This window comes from Lepisma saccharinum, chromosome 21 (assembly GCF_977018435.1).
Source record: "Lepisma saccharinum chromosome 21, izLepSacc3.1, whole genome shotgun sequence".
NCBI classification, from domain to species: domain Eukaryota; kingdom Metazoa; phylum Arthropoda; class Insecta; order Zygentoma; family Lepismatidae; genus Lepisma; species Lepisma saccharinum.
This window is the reverse complement of record NC_139249.1, coordinates 18,584,475-18,612,089: the sequence shown is the minus strand read 5'-3', so window position 1 is coordinate 18,612,089 and position 27,615 is coordinate 18,584,475. Positions and strand designations below refer to the sequence as shown.

Below are 27,615 nucleotides of genomic sequence, written 5' to 3'. Positions count from 1 at the left end.
ACACTTCGGAATGTATGGAAGTTTGGGTTCCTGCTAGCGTAGCTAGTCAAGACAAAGGTGATGTCTCTCAGGAAAACCTGTCACAGGATACAGTAAATACACATCAAGTTAAAATATCTAAAGATCATGAAACAATTACATACAAAAATACCCAATTGGGGCCTTATGATGTATTTGTAAGAAGTGCAAATGAAATTAATGGAACAAATAGAAGAAATATTGGTCAGCTACATATACTAAAATTAGGGAAAAAACTTCATGAAACCAAAATCGAAGGTCTAAAGACAATTGAGACCATGGGGAAAAATCTGGCGAAATTGGAATTCAAATCTGCGAAAAATGCTAACAACTTTCTCTCTCATCCAGTTCTAAGGAACAATAACTGGTTTGCTTATGTGCCAGCACATAAAGTAAGGAGAATGGGTGTAATTAAGGGAATAGACACCTCATTTACAGATGATGAGTTATTAGAAAACATAAAACCTAATGTTTTCAATGTACTCAAAGTGAGACGAATAATGAAATACAAAATTGACGAAAAATGGAAGTCGAATTGTTGAGCCAACGAGATCAATAATATTGACATTTGATGCCCAAACCTTACCAGCATATGTAACTTTATATTATTCAAAGATTGATGTAGAGCATTGCATTCCCATGGTAAAGCAATGCACAAACTGCTACTATTATGGGCATTTCAAATCTAACTGTAAGAGTAAATTGAAGTGTAAACGTTGCGGGCAAAATCATGAATTCTCAAGCTGTAATAATAATGTCATATGCATTCACTGTTCACAAGAACATTGGGAAACAGACAAGGACTGTCCAGAAAAACAGCGACAAAGGATATAGTTAAGACTATGGCGCTTGAGGGCCTATCTTATCATGAAGCTGTGAAAAAATACCCAAAAGCTACTTTAAATACTGCATCAGTAGTACCGAGTGAGAACAGAATATACAACATGTCCTACGCATCAACATGCAAGGAAACAACACAGACCCAATATAATATTAATGCAAATACTTATAAACAAGAAAACCAATACCAAACGCTTCATCACCAACTGCCTAACAAAAGAGCTTTTAATTACGCTCAACAAGTGGATCGTAACCAGGAAACAACAAAGTTATCTCAGGGAAAACGTCCAAAATCATCAGAAACATCTCAAAATCGAGAACAAAAAGAAAGACAGAAACCAGCGACAATTGACAAAACAAAACCACATTGGAAAGAAAAGCAGCAGAGTGGTTCAATGAACTCGGCTTTAGATCAAAGAGACAAATTACTTCCACTATCGCAGAAAATGCAAGCGAATCCAGATTGTGGATCATCAATGAATGACCCTTTTTTAACAAATTTTTCTAAGTATCTAGCAGGAATATACAATTTCGCCAATACCTCGTCATCACATAACATGAAACAGGATTGGTCTGTTGTAGCATCAAGTATAATAAATTATCTAATTCATCACTCAGAATGCCAGGCAGGATAAAGAGAATTATACAATGGAATATTAGAAGCATAATTCCAAATATACACAGTCTAGAAAACATTATTCACTTTTACCCAGCAGACGTTATATTAGTTCAAGAAACGTGGTTGAAACCCGAATCAAAAATTAAAGCCTATGGATACCACTGGATAAGACACGACAGAGAAGACGGATATGGTGGAGTGGCCATAGGGATTAAAAATAATTATAGGTATGAAATAATACATTTAAGGAATATGCCTGATAATATTCAAATAGTTGGAGTAACAATAGATAGTACTACATTTGTTACAATATATAATCCACCTTCGTCTAAATTACTGTATTCGTTCTGGTGTAATCTCTTCAAACAACTTCCGGCAAATACTTCTATTATAATCGGAGGGGATATTAACGCACATCATCCATTGTGGGGTTGTTATGGTTCAGATATGTCAGGGAAATCTCTGTGCAGATATATTCAAGAGTCAAATGTAACAATACTAAACGATGGCACTCCCACATATATCTCGAGACCAAATGAAAATCCTAGTGCCCCTGACATAACACTCGTGACAGAGAATATAGTTGCAGATATTAACTGGAGAGTTCTGCAAAATCCATATAATAGTAATCATCTTCCAATTTTGATATCATTTGATTCAAATATAGATACAACACTTATATCTAGTAATCTTCCGGAAAGACCAACACGTCCATACTATTCTAAAAATATTAACTGGAACGAATTTTCAAGACAAATCAATCTCTCTACTGAAAATTACCAACAACAAAATTTAGGGAAAGATTACGAAAACTATACATCACTAATTAAAGAGAATTTGAACAGATGTACAATTCCCCGTCAACGTGACTCGAAAAGAAAGATTGCTCCGTGGTGGACGACAAACTGTCAGAAATTGATAAACGCTAGACAAAATGCATTCATCAAATATAAAGAAAACCCAACAATGAACCATTTCTTGAAGTACAAAGAAACAGCAGCCGAAACTCAAAGGTACTTAAGGCAAATTAAGGCAGAGTTTTGGAAAAAGTTTTGTTCCTCATTAACAAATGAATCATCCTTAACCACAACGTGGAAAGTTATTAACAGAATGTCTAATGCCAATAATATTAGTAGATATCATGGAGGCGACATAAGCAGTCAATGGATAACAGAATTTCATCAAACCCTAACACCAGACTCCAGCGACTGTGATTTTAATGCCATATTAAATTCAATGAATGAATTCACACCATCAACATTGGAATGTCCATATACCAGTGCAGAATTAAGAAAAGTTATAAGTGAAAGGAAACCTTCGTCGTCACCAGGAATGGATGGCATATCATATGAATGTATACAAAACTTACCGCAACTGGGGATAGATAAATTATTAGAACTTTATAACGTGATATGGATTAGTGGACAAGTTCCCCTTCAATGGAAGGAAATTGTTATAATTCCAATCCTTAAACCAGGAAAAACACCAGGATGTTCTAAAAATTATTGGCCAATAGCACTAGCGTCATGCTTATCAAAAATTTATGAACATCTTATACTTAATAGAATTACTTGGTGGATTGAATATAACAATATATTACCAAAATATCAAATGGGATTCAGAAGAGGAATGGGGACAATAGATGTTTTGACTACACTTATTTTAGACATATGGTTGTCAATTGTTCGTCGCGAATTTTGTATAGTTGTCTTTCTGGATCTTTCTAGTGCATACGATGCAGTCCTTATAGATTTGCTTGTTAAAAACTAAAAGATCTCAATCTTGCTAAGCAATTTATTAAAAGTATAGTTGGATTATTACTACAGAGAAAAATTTATGTTCCTTACGGTCATCAACTTTCAAATGCTCGCACAACTAGTCAAGGACTTCCGCAAGGTGCTGTGTTAAGTCCAACATTATTTAATTTGTATACTTATGATCTTGGCAAACAAGTATTGAAGTATGCTAGATTACTGCAGTATGCAGATGATATTGTTATATACAAAAGCAGCAAGAATCTATCTGATGGTATAGAGAATACACAACTGGCTTTAAACGAATTATGCACATGGTGTGGTAACAATGGCATAAACATTAACGTAGAAAAATCATCTGTAGTTGTGTTCCATAGAAAAAGATTACAAACTTCAGTTGTGTTAGACATTAATGGATCACATATAAAACAAACTAGGACACACAAATTTCTTGGTATTATGTTGGATGATAAATTGAAATGGAAAGCACAAGTAGAACACATGGAAGAAAAGGCGCTTAAGGCGTTTAACATTATAAAATGTCTCACAGTCAAGAAAAAGTGGGGAGCAGATCCTAGACTTCTCCACATTGCTCACAAGCAAATGCTAAACCCAAGATTAGAATATGGCTCTTTCTTGATTAACAATAATCTAAATTGGGCATTTGGGAAAATATCTTCAATACAATATCATAGTTTATGTAGAATCTTTGGTCTATGGAAAGGAACACCGAAACAGGCTACGTTTGTTGAAGTAGGAGAACCACCATTTCATCTACGGGCGCAATATCTTGCGAGAAAATTCTTAATGAAAAAGATGTCTTCCATATCCAGTCCGATAATACCAAAATTATCACTTTTACAAGCCTTAATGTCATCAAACCGTACAGCTAAATATAAATTAAATCTTCCAATCTTATTCACAGCATACAAGTCGATTAAGGATTTCATACCGAAAGTTATTAGATTTTCAACGTCTCCGTGCTTTACGACAGACTATTTTAAATTAGCAACAATACTTCCCGTTCACTTTCCTCCATATCCAGATAAAGATACACGAACGTCAATGCCAAGTATGGTGAATAACATATTCATGGAATATGTACACTCTGTAGTGCATGAAGATTTTTACATAGTATATACAGACGCATCAAAGTTCGCAACTGGTAACATTGGAGCTGCAATATATTGCACTAATCTAATGGAATACAAAATCTACCCATTACCAGCGGAATTTTCAATATTCACGGCGGAAGCGTTTCCTATTCGTCAAGCATTGTTGTATATACAGGAGAAAAACCTCAAGAGGGTAGTGATAGCCACTGATTCAGCGTCAGTCTTACACTCCCTGAGATCGATAACAGCTGATTACTATGTAGACTGGTACATTGTTAACATAAAAATTTTATATCACAAACTAACCAACTCAGGATACAGTATTTCTTTTGTCTGGACTCCTGGGCATACATCCATAGAAGGGAACCACATAGCAGACACATTAGCCAAGTACGCAGCTGAAGAATCAAGTCACCGATCGCTTCGGATCAAATTTTCTGCAAAAGCGCTCGAGTCGCATGCTAAAACAAAATTGTTGAAAAGTTGGCAGAAACAATGGACAATTACAGGGAAGACTAATGGGAAAAAATATTATTCAATTCAACCACTTATACCTAAAGAACCTTGGTATCAAGACATTAACCTCTCAAGAAACTCTTTAACAAGTCTTCTTAGATGTCGGCTAAATTACACCCTAGCACCTAAAGACCTGTATACTAGGAACATTGTTCAATCCCCAATCTGTCAGTGTGGTGCAACTGAAGGAACACCTGATCACATTATATTTGAATGTCGCCTTAATGTAACTACGCGTGATTATTTCTTAAGAGATCTAAAAGAAGCAGGATATAATGGCGCATACGCCTTGTCAGTACTTTTGAGGAACCCAACGAAGAAAATAATATATGTACTTAAAAACTATATTGTGAGAGAAAATATTATATTATAAAATTATGGAATGGTAAAATTATGAAATTGTAAAATTATAAAATGTAAAACAAATGTAACTGGTGCATAGCAGCAAAGCTACAACCAAATATACATTTATAAAAAAAAAAAGTCTTAAAAGTTGTATCGGAAGTTTCAAACTCTTAATTGTATGTAATAGCTTCTTGATTCCTTCCAATTACCGCCATGATGTAAAAGTTGTAAACAGAAAAGTTAGCGTCTGATTAGTATTGCATTGTGTTGGAATTTTATGGCTTGCTCATATCTGAAGAGAATTCAAGATTACTTCAACAAGCAACAAAAACTTCATTTTACTGCATGGTCAAGTTTCAACAATATGGACCTATCACACTACGAAGTACTTACTTCATCTTTCATGATCTCGATTAACTTACAGAGACAGAAAAGAGACTTCAAATTCAATGAGCAGAAAGTTAACCCTTAACAGGAAGAATGATTTTTATTATATAATTGGAAGTATGTGTCTGACAGACACGGAACGCCGAAACTTTGGTTTCCTTGGCAAAGTATTACATAGATTTATTCTTATAATCTAATATTATAAAATTTATTTCAAAATACATACACAACGCAAGTGCTACGTAAGAAAAAATAACTATTATTGAGATAAACTTTTCTTTTTTTTATGAAAATTAAATTTTCACACACTTCAAATGAAATACACTTTTTTTGTGAACAAAAGTTTTCTTGAAAGTACTGAGCAAGTTTGAAATTTACGTGCTTCTGTCTCCTTCCGTGTTTCTCTCGTTTCAGGGTTGTCAAATCGGAGGCACAGTAACAAAATTTGGAAACGCTTCACTGACATAGCTGATCTAAATATGGGTCTACCCATAGAATCAGTAGAAAAGAGGGAAACCATATCCTCATGTCCAGACTTACAAATTGATGTAAGCCTAAAAAGAGCTAAAAGTGCCTTTATTTCACACTTATCAGTTGGTCTGTAATTGCTCTTTTGATGCTCTTGGACTTTAATTCCTGTTTTCTCTAATTTTACATTTGTCCACAACACAATTTTATCAATAATGTCGTCATCAAAAATTAGAGACCAAATATCTTCCATTCGAGGATTTTCACCTAAATTTCTAACAATCTTTGTCAAGCCTGGAATTCCTCGTATTATATTTTGACGAGGTACACGTCTAGTATTTGTTGGTTCTTTAGATTCCCAAGAATATCCTTTCTTACCTTGAAAAAAAGCCGGAACGTCTTTCTCTTTATTTGTCCTGCAACTTACAGACGGAATACTAGCTTCTAAATTACGACAATCTTCATCATCAGTGGAAGAACCATATGTATCAGGAATGAACGTGGGGTCCACATCGGAATCATCATCAGAAAATAGATCTTCCATCTCCTCTTCTAGCCCGTCTTCTTCTTCCACTTCTTCCCACATTTTTAAAACCTTGGCGCAAAAATTGGGTTCACCCACTTTCCCTACATCGCTTAGTTTCCTTTTCCTAGATGTAGAAGGTCCTTCCTCCATTATAACTAAGTTCTAATCATCAACATCAATAATACTTGTGTGCAAGAAAACTGCACTACTGGAAGTATGTGTCCACGGGACACGCAAAAAAACTTACGTTATTGGAAGTATGTGCCTCTCAGACACGGTAGGTTACAAAAAAGCTCTTATCAGCTAACACACAAGCGCGACCGACAACAATGAATCACACCACCAAACTAAGAAAAAAAAATTATGAAGGTATTGAGGAGCTCGCTTCACAGAAACATACAGGGTTGTCAGCACAACGAAAAAAAACCATGCGTGTCTGTCAGACACATACTTCCAGTAAAGGGTTAAAATAATTATGGAACTTATCAGAGTGACCACTTTTGCAGGGAAATGTGCGGTCAAGTAACAGAACACGAGCAATTCGTCCCACTTCATTAACTTTTTATATTACAGAAGTTACATGTCAACCATACGAATTATTAAAATTCCTTTAATGTTATTTACAAGTTAATGGAGATATTTATGTAATGTCTGTACAAATACACGTTTAAACAAAATATAAAAATGGATACACATTGTAGAACCACATGTTGATACACGATACTAAAGCATCGCTTTAAAAGATTCCCTTATTGACTCGACTGAGAGAATGCTGGAACCTTTAGTCTCTGGGATGTCGTCGTCTTCGGGTGTTGATTCAATGGTAACAACAACTTCAATATCCGTGCTGAGTGATGATATCCGCTTCTTTTTGTCCAGCGTGGTACGATCTGCCTTGTGGCTCAAGAGAATTTCCACACAGGCGGTCTTCCCATGATAAGTAGCCAAGGAAAGCGCCGTGTTGCCATCATTATCCTTATTGTCGACTACCGACTCATCTTTCTTCAAGAGCGTCTCAACGCATTCGTAGTGTCCTCCAGCGGCAGCGTGGTGCAGAGGTGTTCTTCCGTGAGCGTCGAACCATTTCCCGAACGCGTTCCTCTCTACAAGCTCCAGGAGGACTTCGAAGCTTCCAGACATTGCTGCGTGGTGCAAGGGTTCCTGTCCCTGGCTGTCGCAGAACCGGAAGTTGGCTCCGGCTTTCAGGAAGCACCTCACTGCATCCACACGGTTGTACTCTGCCGCGTACGACAGAGGTGTCCTTCCTTTATAGTCCTTGCAGTTGACGTCGACTCTCTCTTGCAGAAGTCTACGCACGCACTGGTCGCAGCTCCTGGAGGCAACATGCAACGGGCTCTGTCCATCAATGGTGACTGCTGTAGGGTTTGCACCAAACGACAGCAACATATCTAGAACATTGCACCGTCCAGCAGCGACTGAGTAATGTAGAGGACTTCTTCTATTGCAGTCAGCTACATTAACCGACGCACGTGCATTGTAGAGCTCGAACAACATTGCCACACTTCCGGCAGCAGCTGCATAATGGATTGGAAACCGTCCACTCTTGTCCTTCACGTTCGTCCTAGCTCCACTCTTCAAGAGAAGATGAGTGCTAACCAGATCACCACATCTGATAGCGTAAAAGAGGGGAGTCCTGTTTTGTTCATCAACCACGTTCACGTCAGCTCCTGCATCCAGCAGCAACTTCACTTGGACACTGTTATCAACAACGCGCTTCCTGCGTTCACCAACGACTGCACAAGCGTAGTGGAGAGGCGTCTGCAACCTTAGATCCCTGCAGCGCACATCGGCGCCATGCTCGAGCAGAACCTCAACACATCCTGGGAAGGCGACTGCGCAGTGAAGAACCGACCTCCTAGATGGATCAGGAAAATTAGGATCGGCGCCAGCCTTCAGCAGGAGGGACAGAATCTCCCGGTTTCCTTGTTTGGCTGCCTCGTGCAAGGGCAAGTAACACTCGTTGCCGATCACGATGCTATGAGTTAGCAGAACATCCATATACTCCTCTGCATCTACTTCTTCAATCATCTTTGCGGTTCTGGCAAGAAGAGGAAAATGTTTTTCAAACTAGATCATAAATATGCATTTTACATACAAGAGACAGTCAAATAAAAACCTTAATTTGTTTTGCTTTTATCTAGTAGATTTCTGCATGTAAAGTTGCACAAGTTTTCTGCATTTTATCATAGACCCATTGCTGATCCACATATATTTTCGAGTCTGAGTTAGTGCCTGTATATCTCAAGAAGAAGAGAATTTGGAATCTAGGTGCAGCCACTTATGAGCCACCACAAAGGTCTTTCAACCCACCTGCGTGCGGACTGAGGCCATTATCGAACTTCAATAAGTCTTAGGCTTCCAGAGGGCAAGAAACCACTGCTCTTCACTGGTGCATATGCATGCATGAGGTGCCGGCTTTAAAATGACAACAAAAGTGTGAAGCTCACTTGATCAGTGTTGCAGCCTTGAGGTCGTTTTGTAAATAACACTTAATACCGCATGTAAATTTGAGCTGTTTACAATCTATCCTATAATTCTTGTCGACTTTTAAGGCTTTCATTTGACTCTCCTAGTATTTTATATCTCTATAATTTGCAAGAACTTCATGGAAAAACCTGGTAGATTTAGAAGTTAGGTATAAGTTTGACCTCTGAAAGAGAAAGCTAAAAGTTTCACATTTTAAAAACCTTATTACAACAACTTTTCTACTGCGTTCCTTTTATCTAATCTTTACACTCAAGCAAACTCAAAATATCCACTCCAATTACATAAACAAAAATATTATGAGGTGTCTTGAGGAACTATTATCTAATATTTTATTCTAACAATGTAAATACCTAATGCTGGAGATGAAATATGTACAGATGCGCTATTAGGAACTTGGCGCTCCAAAATTTTCATGTGACGTAAGTTGGAGGCTAAATTGAACAGAGTGCTTTTTTTTAATAAGATTTTCGAAAGATAGTTCGACATAAATTAACGCGCCTGGAAAATTAATTGCATATAGCTGTGAAAATTATAATGGCGTTATTTCCTAGAAAGTCAAGGGCTTCCACGTGACGTCACATATTAATGTTCGTTCAATCTCTTGGACGGACCCACCTATACAATTTTCGCCTTGACAAACTGCAGCAAATAAACTATAGTTCAAATCACAAACCCTGACACCTTCTGTAAACAAAACCACCTGCATGCAGAAAGCATTGCAAACTCATAGAAGTAAAATAATCCACACGAAAATCCAGCGTTGTTACAGGATTCATTACGTAAGGTAAAACAATGGCAAATTTGTAGTATGATATACGCTGCCGCAAATGACATCTCACTTTAAACCCAATGCTCTTTCTTTTGTACTTATTGCTTCACCTTTATGATTAACTCTTTGCACCAGTAATCAGTTCCCATAAATTTGGCTTCTTTCTTTGCATGCGAATTGAATATATTTTACTTGCATTTCTTTAGACAAAATGATATAACATGGTAATGTATATTTCTAAGGATGATATAGATAGGAGTGTATTTGAAATTTGTTTGTAGTTTTTATGTAAATTGTATCTTATGTAAATAAAATATATAATGGGCATAAACAGCCATATTTTTTTGCTGTAAGTCAAATAAATATATTGATGATGATGACAAAGAAAGTTCGTAAATTTATTGCGGTTGGAAACTTTGACAAGCATCCTAATAACGATTTTGTTCCGCCAAATATAGTGCACTTCGTAAAATAACTTGGTGACATGGCAAGGCAAGATAAGTGTGAACATTTTGTAGTAATATGCATTGTAACTTTCAATGAGCTTAGAGATTTGTGTACATAATGATATTTTATAACATTGGTTATTTTCTAAAAATAATCATGTGAACAGCAAGGAAGTAGTGCAACTTAGTCATATTGCCTGACTTATCCTTAGAAAAATAACATGTCGAGTTCTGTGCGTGCGGGAAGGTCTCAGTGTTCTCCGAGCTTGTTTTCAAAACACCAGCAAGGACAGCCTTTGAAAAGGGGTGAGAAACAGATTCTACTCAATATTTATGTAACGTTCTGTCAGTGGTATCCTGAGAAACCAGTAAATGAAGTGGTTAAGTTGGTATCCCAGTGCAGTGGTGTGTCAGTGTCTGCAGTTTTAAGGGTTATGAAAGAGAGAATGACCGGGAGAGTAACAATGTATGCGGCTGCATATTCGTCTGATGTTTTGAGAGCGGGTTCTCACATTCAGAGGCTCTTATATAAAATGAATAGGTCCGGCGAACTATGAGTGTAACAGCAGATGATTGCGGTCATGGATCAGCTGACGCGGAGTGATACATCGAATCGGTGAGACCGTTTGTTTACAGAAGGTGTCAGGGTTTGTGATTTAGACCTTAAGTCGATTTTGAAAACTCCAGCCAATGTTTTTAATAAATTACTCTATTAAGTAAAGGTGAACGAGAAAGCCGTAATTTTGTACGGGAAGAAGGAAATTTAGAGTAGATATACAATAAAAATTGAATGCATATTTTTACAATGATATGTTCTACACTCTTATATTGTATTACCTGTAAAGGTATATAGTAGTGGTATTGCCTTAACAATATACTTCAGTACCTTCCATACCGTACAAACCCCTTCATAAATTGCCCTCAGTTCTCAGTCGTACTTGGGATCACATTTATACAAAAATATAATAAGCTTTAATTGGAGCACTGAAGGAAGAGTTATCAGTGTCAAGTTTATAGATAAGATAATAATGAAGAGCAAAGTAAAATTTTCCTTTTATCTTCCTCGTGCACAGTTGAAAATGGACAATCGTTGTTTGTTTCTCAAAAAATAATTATGTATGATAAATGCTATGTTACCAATGAAATGTTATCAATAGGTTTCTTGGAATGCATTTACGACATTTACGTAACTTTTTCAAATCGATTCCTATCCGGACAACATAGTTTCTTCTCCCATAAAATAATATGTAGTATTAGGATTTATTTTTTGAGGAAGGAAAACTGTATTTGTACTATACTAGCACGGAAAAGTTTAGCTTGGAAGGTAACCATCCTTGAACAATAGCTGCACTTTTCTTTTTTCAAAATTGAACTGTGACCCTTTTGTTGTTCTTAACTTACCTTATGACACTTTTCTATCACTTTTAGCTTGTCGTGACGGCAAGGATGGTTGGTGATTAGATGAAAATGGATGATGAAGAAAACTGTGGGTCCAGGTGCCAGAGCCTCGTTGGAGGACAATAAAAATCATGATACCTCTCCAGACAATTTTAGCTAAAAGTTTTAGGCCTAATTATGTCCAGGGCCACTGAGAGAATTTGTGTCAACTGGGATACTGTTGATTTTAGGGTATATGTTTTGTTATTTATTCAGACCCCCATCTTTTTTTCGCCATTCAAACCCTTGCCATAATTCCATTGGTAAACACAATAGTTTAAACATCTAACTTACTGGGGTGCAAGGAGTGTCTTTCTGGTAAAGCACTCAGACGCAAACCCTCATCCAGGCAGTACAGTCTGGATTGCATTTTTGTAGACTAACGAGGCTCTGGCGCCTGGATCTCAGCGATGTAGGTGCATCCAAATGTGTTTGCCATGTCCTTTCATCTCATCTCACTTAATCACAGTTCATCTTCATCGTCGCGATTTTACAAAAGTGGCAGAAAGGCGAAGCAAAACAAGCAAAATATAGCTAAAAGAATTATATCAGTTAGCTTTTTGATAATAACAATAAGCTCTGACATGGTTAAGTCTGCAGGGATTGAATACCTATATTTGTACTGAATAAAGCGATCACACACACACACACACACACATAAATCTGTAATCCTAATGCAGAGTAATCAAGAAAGTGGCTTCATTTTTTCGCATATAAAGTAGGTTTTGAGTCCTCTTTGAACACTGAAGGCCATCAGTCTTGTTTCTTGAAAAAGGCCTGCCCAAAGAATTTCTAACATTTTTGATTATAAATATGGTTGCAAATTCTTCACTTGTTAGTTCATACATATGAAGGATTTGTCTTTCTGTCGTAAAGGCATTACGAACGATGATATAAGTACAAATTCTCCTGAAGCTTGATACAGTTAATCGAAGTATCAACGCAGGCATGGAATTCAGGCAACATTTCTTTCCTTTGTTTGCCTATTTGAAGACCGAACTTACAGAGTCAATCATCAATCAACATTCATCGATCATCAGTGCGTAATAATTTGGAAAAGGGTATTGATAATGTCAAAATTTACGAGATAACACTCACCGTTTGAATAATTCGTATATATCAACTGAAAAGAATGACAATAGGACTAGGTTCTTATCAACAAGGGAGCAGGAATTGTTGAAATACTTCAAAATAAAACCAAGAAGGAGACAAAATAATTTAATGTATTTTCCAAAGGAAAATATCTTCCGCGCATCAACAGCGACAAGTTTTTATTTTTATATTTTTTTAACTTTGTTAAGGCAGGTTTGAAGTCCGCCATCTTATAATGTGTGACTAATATCGCTGAAATGAAATATCAGCTTTCTGATATGTCTAGCGATTATAGCAAACACTAAATTTATGAGAATACAAATTAACAACCCGTGCAGCGAATTCGGCGCCCCACATCCTCAGGGCAAATGTTGTTTTCTCAGTTTTTTGTGGAAAACGGCAACTCCCTGAGCCTGATGCCGCAAGGAATCCATAGAAAAAATGGTATCAATTTTGTTTAAAATAAATTTGATGTCACCCTCACTGAAACGGTTAAATTGCGAAGGAAGGAATCCCCACCATTTGTCACCAATCTCGGCGGCCATGATTATGTCGTATGGTTTGTTAGATATATATTTTTTAAAACAATACATTTCAACGATCTAACACTCCCCCCTGACACATTATGTGGCCCTTTTCAAATGAATTTTCCCAAGTGGAGATCACATTGTAGTTGAAGGCCTGTGGCCGCACCTCCAAACTCCCCTAAATCGGGGATTGGTTTCAGAGTGTACATGCAAGAGATATTCATTGTTTGGGTATTTTTTCTTTTTTGTAAATATGCCTAAAATATAATATTTACTAGTGTTCCTACAATGATAAAACTGAATTAGTATCTATTCTAACACAAACATATCGAAATGTGGAAATAAACTCATCTGATGCCTCCCCCACCCTCACACATACACACTTTCTTCAATTCAAAATTGTACGGTAGGATGCACCAGTATTGCTAGTCATATTGACCATGATTATTTTTCTTAGGTTTTCCTCCAAAATCCTACATATTTCAGGAATATTCTTTTAAGTATTATGCTGCACAGAATATCAACATCTTGTTCAGCGTTTTGTTTCAATTCTTGAAGCTTTCATTGGGTAAAATCAAAGCTCATGAACAAGGTGATGTACATTTTTTGGTAATACGTATGCATGCCACTGTACATAACTGTTGATGCATAAAGGGTAATATGATAAAGATTTCAATTTGTCCTGAGTAAAACTGAAGGTCGAGAGAACAAGTTGTTTGAGATCAGATAATAATGCTGTCATGTAGCAATGCGGGTGACATAACAAGATTGAAGACTGTGTGAAACCAGTTCAAGTAAACTGTGTTTAATGAATCCGGGAAGTGTAAAAAATGACTAAAATTTAGTTGTTCAATTATTCTACATAAACCAGATGAACAATTTTTCTTATTTTCTGCTCTTCTACAGTGGGATCTATGAGTATTACCGTGCAAATTATCCATCACCATGTTCGTGCACTTTATTTGACCCAATAAGAGCTTCAAGAATTAAAATAAAACTTAAAACAAACTGTTTACAGCTTCTGCATCGCTTAAAAATAAATAGAATGTAAGAGAAAAATTAATGAAAATATCCATGGATAATTTGCACGGTAATACTCATGGATCCCACTGTACAGTCACCCTTCCGGGTTGTAAAAGTCGAATTAAGAGCCAATCAAGACGTTACAAGCTAGAAGAGTCCGTGATTGTAGATTATTTACAGTGAGGAAAATAGATGGTTAAATAATGCAACTTAGGTGAACAAACACACACTTGGCTACCTTGTAATCAAGTCGTCTCGGGTTACATATACTCGAAGATCTGTTTTTTTTATGATTATTATTTTGTGGAGGCACATGGCACAGGTTCGCATCCTATTTTGATTTTTATGTACATTTTTCTGCATACATTTTTAGTCCAAGTCGGCGGAAGAAGCAATACTTCATGCACTTGGCTTCTGGTTGTCGGTATCAGAGCAGGAAAACCTTGTTTACAAATCAACAAGAGTAAGTGAGAAAGCTTCTTTCAACTGAATATGGAACTGGAAATTGACTTTTCAGAACTATGGGAACGATTCGCGTGACTTCCATGTTATCACGTTGTGCTAACTGGTGAAGAAAATTGGTCGACTACTTCCTTTTCTTTCGTTCAAATCAGGTGAAAAACATTATTTTACGATGTCGTAAGATAAATGTAATTATTTTTTAAACATAACCCGTTCAAGTGAATAATTTAACTCATGGTAGACGGTTGCAAATTAGGACAGTAATGACGAAAAGAATTATGCTGATACAAATAAGGTTATCCCCTGTGCATTTCACCGTGAATGAAGGCACATAATAATAATAATAATAAAAGTAATGCACTTTTGGTGGTTCGCAATCAATCCACATCCTATAAGTGGCATGCTCAAGTCAGAAATCATAGACATTGGTACAGTGGGATCCATGAGTATTACCCTGCAAATTGTCCATCACTATGTTCACGCACTTTATTTGACCTAATAAGAGCTTCAAGAATTAAAAGAAAACTCAAAACAAGCTGTTGACAACTTCTGCAACATCATACATAAAAATCCATCGCTTAAAAACATATAGGATGTAAGAGAAATTTTAATGAAAATAGTCATGGACAATTTGCACGATAATACTCATGGATCCCACTGTACCAAAATATGGATCTACCTCGGGCAGTGGTTGTTTTTATATTAAGAATGTATACAGGCCATGCATTAGTAAACCAACATTTGACTCGTTTATAGATTGTGCCATTAACTTCCTGTCAATGCAGAGAAGCTAATCAAACACTTAACAATTTATTTTTTGAATGTCCCTTAAGACAACAATACCGAGACTCTTTATATAAAAATTTACAACTTGCACAGGTTCCATTTCAGATATCCTTATCTACATTAATATCTGAACCTCGCACTGCAGTTATTTGGATTCTTTATAGTTTCGCTAGAAAACATAGGTTTACAATGTAAACAGCCATGATGACCCTCACGACAATTTAAATCCATAAAACCTCGTAAAGTCATTATATCATAAGAACAGAACGGACTACAACAATCAACAAGTCAATAGTGTTTCGAAGAAAGTGAAAGATAATCAACTACAGTTTGTAACATATATAATAGTACCTGAACTCAGCAACTCTGGCTAGAAATCACAAACCCGGTGTGAGCCAAAAATAAAGAAGAAGAAGAAAGCCACGTTCAAGAACTACTGAATTTTTTATATAGCCTGTGGCTGATGGAAACTGAGTTGTTTGTGTAATATTGTGGTAATATTAATAGTTGTTAATTCAGTGAGTACTGTTTTTAAAGAGAGAAGTTTGTGACTGGAATTGAGCTAAACCCATACACTTATTTAAGTTGACTTTAAACTACGGATAAAGGAAATATACACATTAATGTGATTTGCGTAAGGCCATGGCGGATGCCATAGGTTATATGGAACTTAATAATCAAGTAGAAATTATAACGAATGGTAGAAGACAATGAAATTCTTATAGAAGAAACATCTAGGAAACAAGCTAAAAGAGTCAGATCTCCTGAAGATGATCAAGTTCCAGCAAAGCGGTAAGGATCGACAGATTAGATAATAGAGATAAAGTAAACAAGCTTGGAGAAGGTCGAAGAGAAAATAATGTAGACAAGTATAAAATGTATTATAATACACATAATGGGCCATATTTAGTAATAATGACTAGTACAAAAGGTGAAGAAAAGAAATTTAACTCTATGAAGATAGGAAATGAATTGCGAAAGATAGATATAAGGGTCAGATATATCCAACCAAGTGGCTTATATAGAGCAAAGATTTATTTTTGCACCAGGAATGAAGCTAACAATTTCATGAAAAATATGCATATTCATAAAGAAAATAATATTGATGTGTTCATCCCAGAATCCTTATTGATGAGGGAAGGATTGATATATGGTGTGCCCACTGAATTTGAAGAGGAGGAAATTAAGGAAAGTATTGAAGACCCGACAGTAATATCAGTGGAAAGAATGAAAAAGGGAATTCGAAAAGATGATGGATCATATTATTTTGTTTCTACTAAGCTAATATCAATCACGTTTAGATCTCAAGAAATGCCTCAACAGATTATAGTGGTTAGTCACATTTTCGATGTTACTCCTAAAGTTAGAAATGTTATAGATATGCACATTCAGCAGCCATATGCAAGGATAAAGCTAAGTGTGCTAGATGTGGAAGAGAGGAACATGAAAATTGTAATGAAACTCCGAAGTGTTTAAATTGCGGAGGAGAACATGTTGCTACTGATAAGTCATGTGTAAAATGGGAAATGGAAAGAGAAATCATGAGAGTTATGGCATATGATAATTTATCCCGGCAAGAAGCAAGAGAGAAAGTAATAACAGGTAATGTTCCAAGCAATTATGTTGTTCAAGGCAACTCATATGCTGATCAAATAAAAAACCATATAAACAAAAGTCAAGTAAGTGAAATTAACACAAGAAAGACTGGTGTTGTAGGAAATAGCATAACAATACAAAACAGATTTGAAGCCTTAAGTGATTGGGGTGAAAGAAAATCAGATACATACTTGGAAAATGTTTCATGGAAAATATTTCCTCCAGAAGGTCATAGATACTATTCCAAATTTGAAAATAAATTTGGAAAAAAATTCAGACTAAATTCTTATTCGCAAACAAAGAATTATAATGATGGAAATTCTCAAGGAGAATCAAGATTCTCTAAAGAAATTACAAAGTAATCAAAAACAATTAAATGGAAAGTCTACAGGTTCTGTAATTCAGACAAGGAATAATGAGGAAGTACAAATAGAATCATGCAGGAGGTGAACATCGGAATCTACAACAATGAAGAACAGAATAAATCGTGTACTTTCCTCACATAACATCTCAGAAGGATCTTATGTATAATTTATTACAATTAATGGCGAAACGTATGGCGACATTAACTAAAAATTCTGACTTATTAAGCATAAAATACATACTAACAGAATGCTCACAAATAAATGGCCAGGTGCAGAAAATTATTGAGGATTTGGAAATTTTTGGAGAGACACCTTAGGGTGTGGAAGAAAAAATAATGGAAAACATTCGTGGGGGTACACTGGAATGTAAGATCACTGAAAGCAAGAAAGCAAAATCTGGTGAAATTAATAGATGAATATAGACCTGAACTTTTATGTTTATCGGAAATCTCTGCGAACCCATCAAACATAAATTATTTTAAAGTAAATCATTATCACATAATTTATGAAAAGATTAAAGATGATATTAAAGGAGTTGCAATTATGATTCATGGAAGCATTCCATTTGAACCTATATCTTTTGATTATACATTGTCTATATACGACACATATAAAATTGAAATCGTAGGAATTAAAATTGCTTTTATGAATCAAAAAGTTAGTATTATATATATATATATATATATATATATATATATATATATATATATATATATATATACCTACAGGTGCAGAGTCACAGAAATTAACGACAAATACATTATCGCAAAAGTTTCAATGCATAGAAAATCTTTTTATAATAGCAGGGTATTTCAATTGCCATCACACAATATGGGGAGATCAGGATGAAGACAAGTTGGGGAAAGTGTTAGTAGAATGTATGGATTTGTACAACTTTACTGTAATTAATGATGGGTCTGCTACGTATATAGGAAGATTAGGTACTCGGCCAACAGCTATAGATTTAACGTTAATGTCAGATGATATATGTGGTCAATTTCAGTGGGAAAGAGACAGTGATCAAAGAACCAGTGACCATTATCCATGTTTCTTTTATGCTGATACTAATTCAGTGAGATCTTTCACTATTCCGCTCAGAAAATGGAAAGTTAACGGAATTCCTGATTGGAATAAATATTCTAAATTACTTACAATCTTATTTAAAAATACAGATTTAAATAATATTGATAATAGTAAATATGATTATTTTGTAGATTCTGTTAGTACTGTTATGGACAGATCATGTACAAGGGCAAAAGAGGAAGTTGTAAAAAAGTATCCAATAGTACACTGGTCGAATAAAGATTGCCAAAATTTTAAAATACAGAGAATCGAAGCCACAAAAGTTTATAAAACAATACCAAATCAGGAAACTTGGATTAAATATAAGAAAGCGCAGGCCAAGAAAAGTTATATCAGTGCAAAATGACAATCGTGGGCAAAGTATTGTGAAGACATACATAACAAAGAGTGTATCAGTACCGTGTGGGCTAAATTTAAATCAATCCGCAAACCACATATCCCTCGATTCATACCACTCAAAGAAACTTCGAAAGATGAATTTATTATGAAGGTAACATGTAATAATAAACACGAACCTGCAGATGCCCCTGATGAAATTTTCTCTTTCAGTCCTAAGGATAGACATTCACAAGGATTATACACCAATATCATGATCGATGAAATAAGAGACATAATAATTAGAGCCAAGGACACAACTCTAGGAAAAGATGGGATATCATACTGAATGATTCAAAATTTGCTGGAATGTGGTATAATATATCTTTGTAACATGTACAACTATATAATGAATTCAGGAAATGTACCGCAATCGTGGTACACTCAAATGATTTTATGTGGCAAAAGCCCACATAAAGGAGAATCTTATAGACCGATAGCTTTGTCTTCAGTACTGGGAAATAATTTTGAAAAATTAATTCTAAAGAGAATAAGTTGGTATATAGAGGGACAGGGATTATTTTCAAGGCTTCAAGTTGGATTTAGGAAGAGAATGGGGTGTACAGATGCGTTGGCAATGTTATCATCAAAAATTTATGATACAATGGAAAGACAAAGTAGTCTTATTGCTGTATTCTTAGATATTAAAGGGGCATATGATAATGTAAATATAAATAAATTATTAAACATTCCACAAAATCTGAAAATACCTTATATACATCTAAAAATAATTTGGAATCTATTAAAAAATCGTTGTTTATATTTTTACTTTCACAACAAAGTTGAGGGTCCTAGATGGATAACAAGGTTACTTCCACGAGGAAGCCCTTTAAGCCCTTTACTCTTTAATATATATTTAATGGATGTTCAAAGAATATGTCCTGAGCCATTTGGATTTATACAATATGCAGATGATTTATGTATAGGATATGAGAGTGTCAAGCAAGTAGATAAAGGAGTCACCAACATGGAAGCGAAAATAATAGAGATAAAGAAATTTCTTGAGAATAGGTCTATGAATATATCGGCAGAAAAATCAAGGCTTTTAATATTTAGTAAAAAAGGACCTCCGAAAAATGTGAATCAATACACAAAAAAGCTACACATTCCTATAGAAAATACAGTAAAATATTTAAGCGTTATATTTGATAATAAATTAACATGGAAACCTCATGTAAACATGTTAATGAAGAAAGGCAGAAGTAATATACAACGTATTTCGTTCTATGACTACAACAAAATGGGGAAATCATCCAAGTACATGATGAATTTTTACAAAAACTATTACAAACCAACAATAGAATATGGGATTATAGTCTTTAATACAGTTTCGGAACGTGTATTTCAACCTTTGGAAATAATGCAGAGGAAAGTTCTTCGGAAGTGTCTAGGACTGATGAAGAGTACTCCCAATGTTGCAGTACGCGTATACATGGAAGCATGCGAATGGAACGTAAGTTATAGGAAAAGAGAAATGTCCATTAAATATCTGTTAAAAACAATGTCAGAAGTTAATCATCCCTTTAACGACATTCTATTCGATTTGGTTGAATTATATGATACAGGCAAAATTAACAACTGCGAAGATATAGGATGGGTGCAATTATATAATGAGTACTATGAGGATCATCAAAAGAGCAAGCCCATTTATACTCTAGATTTTCCAGTTTGTGAATATAGATATATTTATTTTTATGAACAATATACAAAATATGATTACATGGAAAGATGGAAAGATTATTACTTTATATATATACAAACTATTCAAAAAGTAGTCAAAATGTAGGATGTGCTGTTTATGATGTACAGAAGAAGGAATCAATTATGATACATTTACTGGAAGATTTTTCCATTTTTACAGCTGAAGCTTATGCAATTTACCAAGCACTAATTTATACATATAAATTGCAAGAAAAAAATATATTAATATTAACGGATTCCAGAAGTGTATTACATTCAGTTCAGTCCAATTACGATTTATTATTTAAATGCTCCCCATACATTATAAATTGTGTAAAAACTTTACAAAATGTAAGGAGCAGGGGAAAGATAATTCATTTAATTTGGGTTAAAGCTCATTGTCAAAATTTAGGAAATGATATGCAGATTTGTATGCAAAGCAAGCTAGGGTAATTCAACCTGTTCTGGAGCTGAAAACCTTGTACACAGACCTTCTACCGAGTGTGAAAAAAAAAGTTGAAGGAAAACTGGAAGGAATGGCGCAAAGGAGAATTTAAAAATGCGGGCACTTTTTATCAGAGGATAGCTAATTTCAATGGAATCAGGCCTTGGTTTACAAAAGTTCAAGGTACAAGGAATGTGATAGTAGTACTAAAAATGTAAGTTTATGTACAGTACATATAGATATGGGAAAAACTGCTTAGCGGTAATCCCAAGTAAAATGTAAATAAATAAATAAATACTGATTTTTGATTATGGGGAAAACTGCTAAAAGCGGTAATCCCAAATAAAAGTAAAAAAACAACAAAAAAAACTGATTTTTATATTGAGAAAACACTAAATAAGGGATGTTTATAATTGTCCTATCATTCACGTCATTAATTGAATACATATCATTACTGCCGGCTTGGCAGTAGGGCACGTTAAGTGGTCAACTTTCGGACTCCCGGATTCGAACAATGGCATGAGTGTTATTTGAAGGTATCCCTTCATCAATGTCATATCATTACTCATCCTCATCGTCACGATTAGTTAAAAGTGGAACAAAACCGACGTTAAATAACAAAAATATAAACACGTATTATCACTATTCTTCACATAGTGTAAATAAAACCTAGTTTGCCTGCATAGTAATTTTCCTCGCGATAGAAAATTCTCGAAAAACAAATTTATCGTGTTAAGAAAGCATTAAAGGAACAGTGATTTTTTATTCCCTAATAACTTGGACGTCACTTCTCCTTGTAATATCCAATGTCGTCTATGGATATAAACGCGATTTAAAAATAATAATAATCTCAATTAGGCACAAATTAAACAAGGTTTTAAACAAGAATTTAAACTATAAAGTATTACGACACTAGTCAAATTTATATTATTATGGTTTATGCATGAAATCACTTCGCCCTATTATCTGAACACAGCAAAGAGATAGCAGGGGTTAGACTTACAACGTGCTAACTTACCGACGACAGCGACATCTGTCCCTGGATTTGAAAATACACTACCTTCAGTAGCTGTTCCGTTAAAGTGATATAGGTTTCTTCATTGAATCCCACACAAAACACATTATCATTGTCACTGGCAAGATTGCAACCTTCAAACTTATCAGTTATTGAGCTGTGGGAGAATGACATAAATTACGAATTGCCAGCGCACTTTTGTTAAGATCAAAGAACTTGTCGACTCTCTCAATAGCCTACAAACGTATCACAGTGTTTTTCACTTGAAGGCCAAGGAATGAAAGGAACATTCGTTGATAGTTATCGATGAAGTCAGGCGTGAAACTGGTAAGGGATAGATAAAAACACCTCTGCGTCACCAGTAACACAATGGGTCGATTAGAAACAATAAAAAGTTGTCTGATGTTTGAAGTGGCTTGTTACAAGAGCAAGCAAAGCGAGTGCGTTATGAATCACTGTGCAATGTGCCTCCACCGGGGATCGAACTAGAGTCTCCTTTATTACACGAAGGCAGTGTTACCACTGCGTCGTTGAGGAAATAGCTCTTAGCTCTATCTTGAAGACCAGGGTACGGATTTATATGTAAATACATATTTATGTATGAAGCTGAAATCAGTTATATTTTGTATTTTCTTTGTGCATCATGGCATGTAGACTCGAAATATTCAATTTTTATTTGCTATATTTGTACGTATATTTGGTTTTGGCTTATATTTTACATACTTCAGTTATTTTTACATATTATTTCCATATTTCAGAACATTTCTCAACATATACTCTATATTCGCGCAATAACTACATGTCCCCGTGTGACCGAAATAGTTGGGTGAATTTCTTGCGAATAACTGACAAATTTGAAATACACTCCTATTACGTCTTGCGATATTGAACGCAGTTTTAGTCAACACAAATCCATCTTAAAAGACAACAGAAGGAAATCCACGTTCGAACACTTACAACAATATGTTGCTATTTATTGTTTTGAAAACAGAAAATGAAAACACATTTTGTGTTGCTTTACAATTAATGTTAATGTAAGCGTACTGAATTTTGTGGAGCTTGTGTGGTGTGTTATATTATTAAAAATGTAAATTTTTACAAATTTAAGTCCATATTTAACAAAAAGTTAATATGTATTTACATATTTAGCACATTTTTACTACATATAATTCCGTATATGGTGATGACGGTTATCATAACGTAGATACTGGGTTAGTAGATATTGATACATCTTCTGTGTTCGTCATTCACAAACCAATATCATAACTGCTTACTTACTTAGGCACAACAACATTAGTAAATTACTTACGCTCTATCTTGAAGATAAACGTACAGTAATGCTAGCAGGTTTCTGGCGAACTGAAGTTCATTCGACAGGCGCTGTTCTACATTTCTTCTTCCTGTTTTCCACACTCCGTTGCGTGTGATAAAAAAGGCCTTGAACATTGCAAGACCTCTTTGCCTACGCGGGCTGTGTTTAATTACTTACCCAAGGGTAAACGACATAAAATCCGCATAATCTTTCCATAAAACAAACAAATGTTTTGTGAAGAAAGGAAACTGAAGAATATATCTCTGCGATTCATAAGTTCATTCTCACGGTAGAGACAAACAACCATATCTTCTTTTCCCTGATATGTACGCCTTCTGCTTTGTAGTGGTTTATGAGTTGTATTCTGAAGAAAAACAGATTTATCTTTGTCTGCTCTTTACAACATATGGAATACAGAACCAGAGGCTGAATCTGTAAGCTTCTTGAGCAAATAACCTATGTTTTTCAGGCGCAAGTATCTATGTAGCTCGGTTATTCACCTTTGAAGCATGAAAAGACAATTGCATTGTTTCTGGCAAGATACGAGTAAGTTCACATTTCGCTTTTTATCACTTGCGATCATGGGACTAGACTAGACGATGAAGACTAAAAATTATCTAATCCCCAATGGGTCAAGTTAATTTTTCAGGAGGCTGCAAATTACTTTACGTACCTAAGGCATGAGTATAGGTTGACGATAAGTGTCTCGCTGTGACCTTGGAAGACAAGGACCACGGATAACTTTCCGAGACTTGCTAGAGTCTCGTTTCTTGCACGAGGAGGCCAGTCTCGTTCTCGTTCTCGTCTCCATTTGTGAAGAAGCGTTTCGTTCTCGTTTCGAGTCATGAAATTTATAATATAAACAACTAGGACACTTACCTCGCAGATATGCAACTTTGCTTTGATCAATAATTTATGTATAATTTATTTTTTCGTTTATACTGTAACATATCACAAGAAAAATGGCCATATTGCTCATTTTAAACATCAGGCAATAGTTTCTATTTCATATTTATGTATAGTAAGTACCCGTCAGTATTTTCAATTTATCTGAAGCGAGAATCTGTACTCAATGTTGTGCGTAGACGTAACTTGGCGAGGCCAAGGGGGACACTTGCCCTCCAAAAGTTTCACGTTTATGAAAATATACAAGTTAATGGTACCTGTGTTAACCTCCTGGAATCTGAGGAGCAAATTAACGAGTAATTTTTATGATTTTTGCAAATGTAACAGTTATTTATCAAAATAGTCCTGAATGATATTTTTATGGGCTAGAAAACTTTTTGATCTGCCCCCCCCCAAAGTTAAGCTCCAAGTTCGATTCTGCCCCCCCTCTCGCCCTTCAAAGTTAGGGCCCAAGTTACGCCTATGATTTCGTATATTCAGTTGTCCGACATTCTTCTTTCTATTTTCATAGTGCAACACTAGCGCATAGACTTCATATTCGTTTTATGGATAAATTCACCTTCTACTGTCGATACGTCATCACAAGAAAACAATCCATTTACCTAATCTCTGTACTTCTACTTGTGAGAAACAGCATATCTTGTTTTTAAACCTCGTTTTATAAATGTTGATCTTATTATGTAATGATAATACGTTTAGCAAACAGAAACGGAAGACAACATTCTTGTTTAGGAAGTTAAACTATTTTAAATGTACTGTTTTGCTAGACACAAAGTTTCCTGCATGCCATCGTCATTTTATTAGAGAATGGGTGATTTGCGACTCTTATATCTGACAGAAATAGGCCATTAAGCTGCTTGATGGTACGTAAATCTAATTTTTTCCCTGGGTTGACGTCTTTTTACCTGGGAATGGTACGAATCAGCACAAAAAAACGTTGATTTGAACACCACTTTCCGAAGCGCGGAAGCAGGTGCACGAGTTGGAAACAAACAGAAAATGCATTACCGAAAAGTGGAATTGGAGATAGAGGGGAAACCTGTTTGCTTGCTTGATTCGTACATCTGGTGGTTGGATGCAAAAACAAAGCTGGTGGTTTGGGCTAGTTTGACAACAGCAATAGTTTTCTATTCGACTGCACTTTCTTACCATTTCCTGTTTAAAGCAACGAAAAAAACAGCACAATTAAACTGAAATGGCACGAATATTCTACATCAAGATACATGGTAGAAAAAAACACGTCATTCTCATCAAAAGTGCCAGTACCATTGCTTTACAGAACATCAAAGTTCGTATTGTAGAGTGGGATGCACATGTACAGTATTACCAAGCAAATTGTTAAATTCTATTCCTTAAAAAACGTAGGATGCATGAGAAAGAAGTCAGATAATTAATTTGCAGAGCAATGCTTGTCCATCCCATACGTAGAGCGTCGATCACATAGATTGGTAGATCAAAATGTCCATTTACAGCTTGTGGGAGTTGTCGAGTGCTAGGAAGGGTGGACCACAGGATTATCCAGGGTGGGCAAACAAGGAATTCCGGATTGAGAGGGGGCTTACAAGACTTTTCCGCCAAAACACTGATTCAGTTTCAAATTACAGTTCTCGTTTGACAGTCTTACTTGTATCATTCCTTTACGATAAGTAACACAAATTACTATCCATACAGCACACATGAGAGAAATACATTACAGAAATGTAATGTAACTGAGGCATTGTAACATCCAAGAAATATAAATGAGACATTGTGTGTTGTACAGTGGGATACATGAGTATTGTCCATCACCATGTTCGTGCACTTTATTTGACCAAATAAGAGCTTCAAGAATTAAAAGAAAACTCAAAACAAGCTATTGACAACTTCTGCACCAGCATACATAAAAATCCATCGCTTAAAAACACATAGAATGTTAGAGAAACATTCATGAAAATAGTCATGGACAATTTGCCGAGCAATACAAGTGGATACCACTGTACGGGTGTGATTTGAAATGAAGTGGTATGTGTGAAATACATAATGTTAGGCTGACTTTCGATTTCCAGGGGGCAGGAACCCCCTCCGACAGCCCATAGGTACTATCTACACTATTGAAACTGTAAAAGTACGGCGTACTAGTAAGTGAGATCCATTAGTACTACCGTGCAAATTGTCCATGACTATTTTCATTAATTTTTCTCTTACATCCTGTGTGGAATGAACGCTACATTGCTTCTCTAACCTAATCATTATTCTTTGTCATCAGTGTTCTCTCACACTGACAAATTGCTTTGTGTTGCAACTCTGGAGGAGACACCCTCGATTTTCAACCTTACTACCATGGTGAGACTGGTACACCCTTAGAGTATAGAAGGGATAGAGAGAGCGTGTGTGACGTCAGCTGAAGCCAGAATAGCTTGCGGCGGCCGCCATGTTGGGATGTGCCACCCGGCTGCTTGTTATGCTTGTTTATGGTTAAATCATCAGAAACAATAACACGAAGTTCTTAATAACTAATTTTGACAGAAACAAACTAGACCTTTTTTGTGCTTGGGGGTGTTAATTTTCAATATGTACTGCTCTATTACATCTCGTTAGTACACCAGAAAGAGTTTAATGAAATAACAATAGAATCAAATTAGGAGTTGCATTATAACTCCTACACTCGTAAATGTATCACAATCATTATTATATAAAAATATGAGCTATGTACAAATGTATAACAAGATTTAATAACACAATTTACGCCACCTCAATAAGTAGCCTAAGCCGAGATTATAGGTAGTTTCGGACGGAAACATCAGGCGATAAGCTACACACGATAGGCGACAAAAGACAGGAGCCCGTTCATTCAATGGAAACATTCAGACCGAGCGACAGGCGATAAGCGACACGTGCCTCTTGGCAACCGACTGTCAGAAATGAGTGCAATAAGAAAATGCATTCATTTCTGTTCAATTTCGAACCGAAGCGACACGACAAACTGCACGTGTTGTCTGTGGCTCGCGTGTCACTCGGACTGGGTCGTTTTACCATTCATACATAGTGTCGCTTCGGTGTGTTGTTCGAGCATCTGCGGTGAATATTTTGCTTTGAGGAGAATTCACATCGAAGCGACAGTCGACACATGCCGCTTGGGAACGAGCCAATCAACAGCAACGTTTCACACCGTAGCGACATGACAGGCTGCAAAAGCCTACGTTCGGTCGGTGAAATTCTCA

General features: G+C 35.7%; 1 protein-coding gene across 1 annotated transcript; it reads right to left on the bottom strand.

Annotated features, from left to right (window-relative positions):
* Nucleotides 1-7,153: 7,153 nt before the first annotated feature.
* On the bottom strand, nucleotides 7,154-23,600 carry LOC146003893 (uncharacterized). The gene is made up of 2 exons (XM_083142360.1): nucleotides 23,507-23,600; nucleotides 7,154-8,647 (listed from the first exon to the last, which is right to left on the bottom strand). Exon 2 carries the CDS (start codon nucleotides 8,635-8,637, stop codon nucleotides 7,312-7,314), a length of 1,326 nt encoding a protein of 441 aa, XP_082998486.1. The 5' UTR covers nucleotides 8,638-8,647; nucleotides 23,507-23,600; the 3' UTR covers nucleotides 7,154-7,311.
* Nucleotides 23,601-27,615: the final 4,015 nt, after the last annotated feature.

Excerpts from the sequence above, each read along its gene's own strand:
- LOC146003893 (XM_083142360.1), bottom strand. The coding sequence starts at position 8,637 with ATGATTGAAGAAGTAGATGCAGAGGAGTATATGGATGTTCTGCTAACT.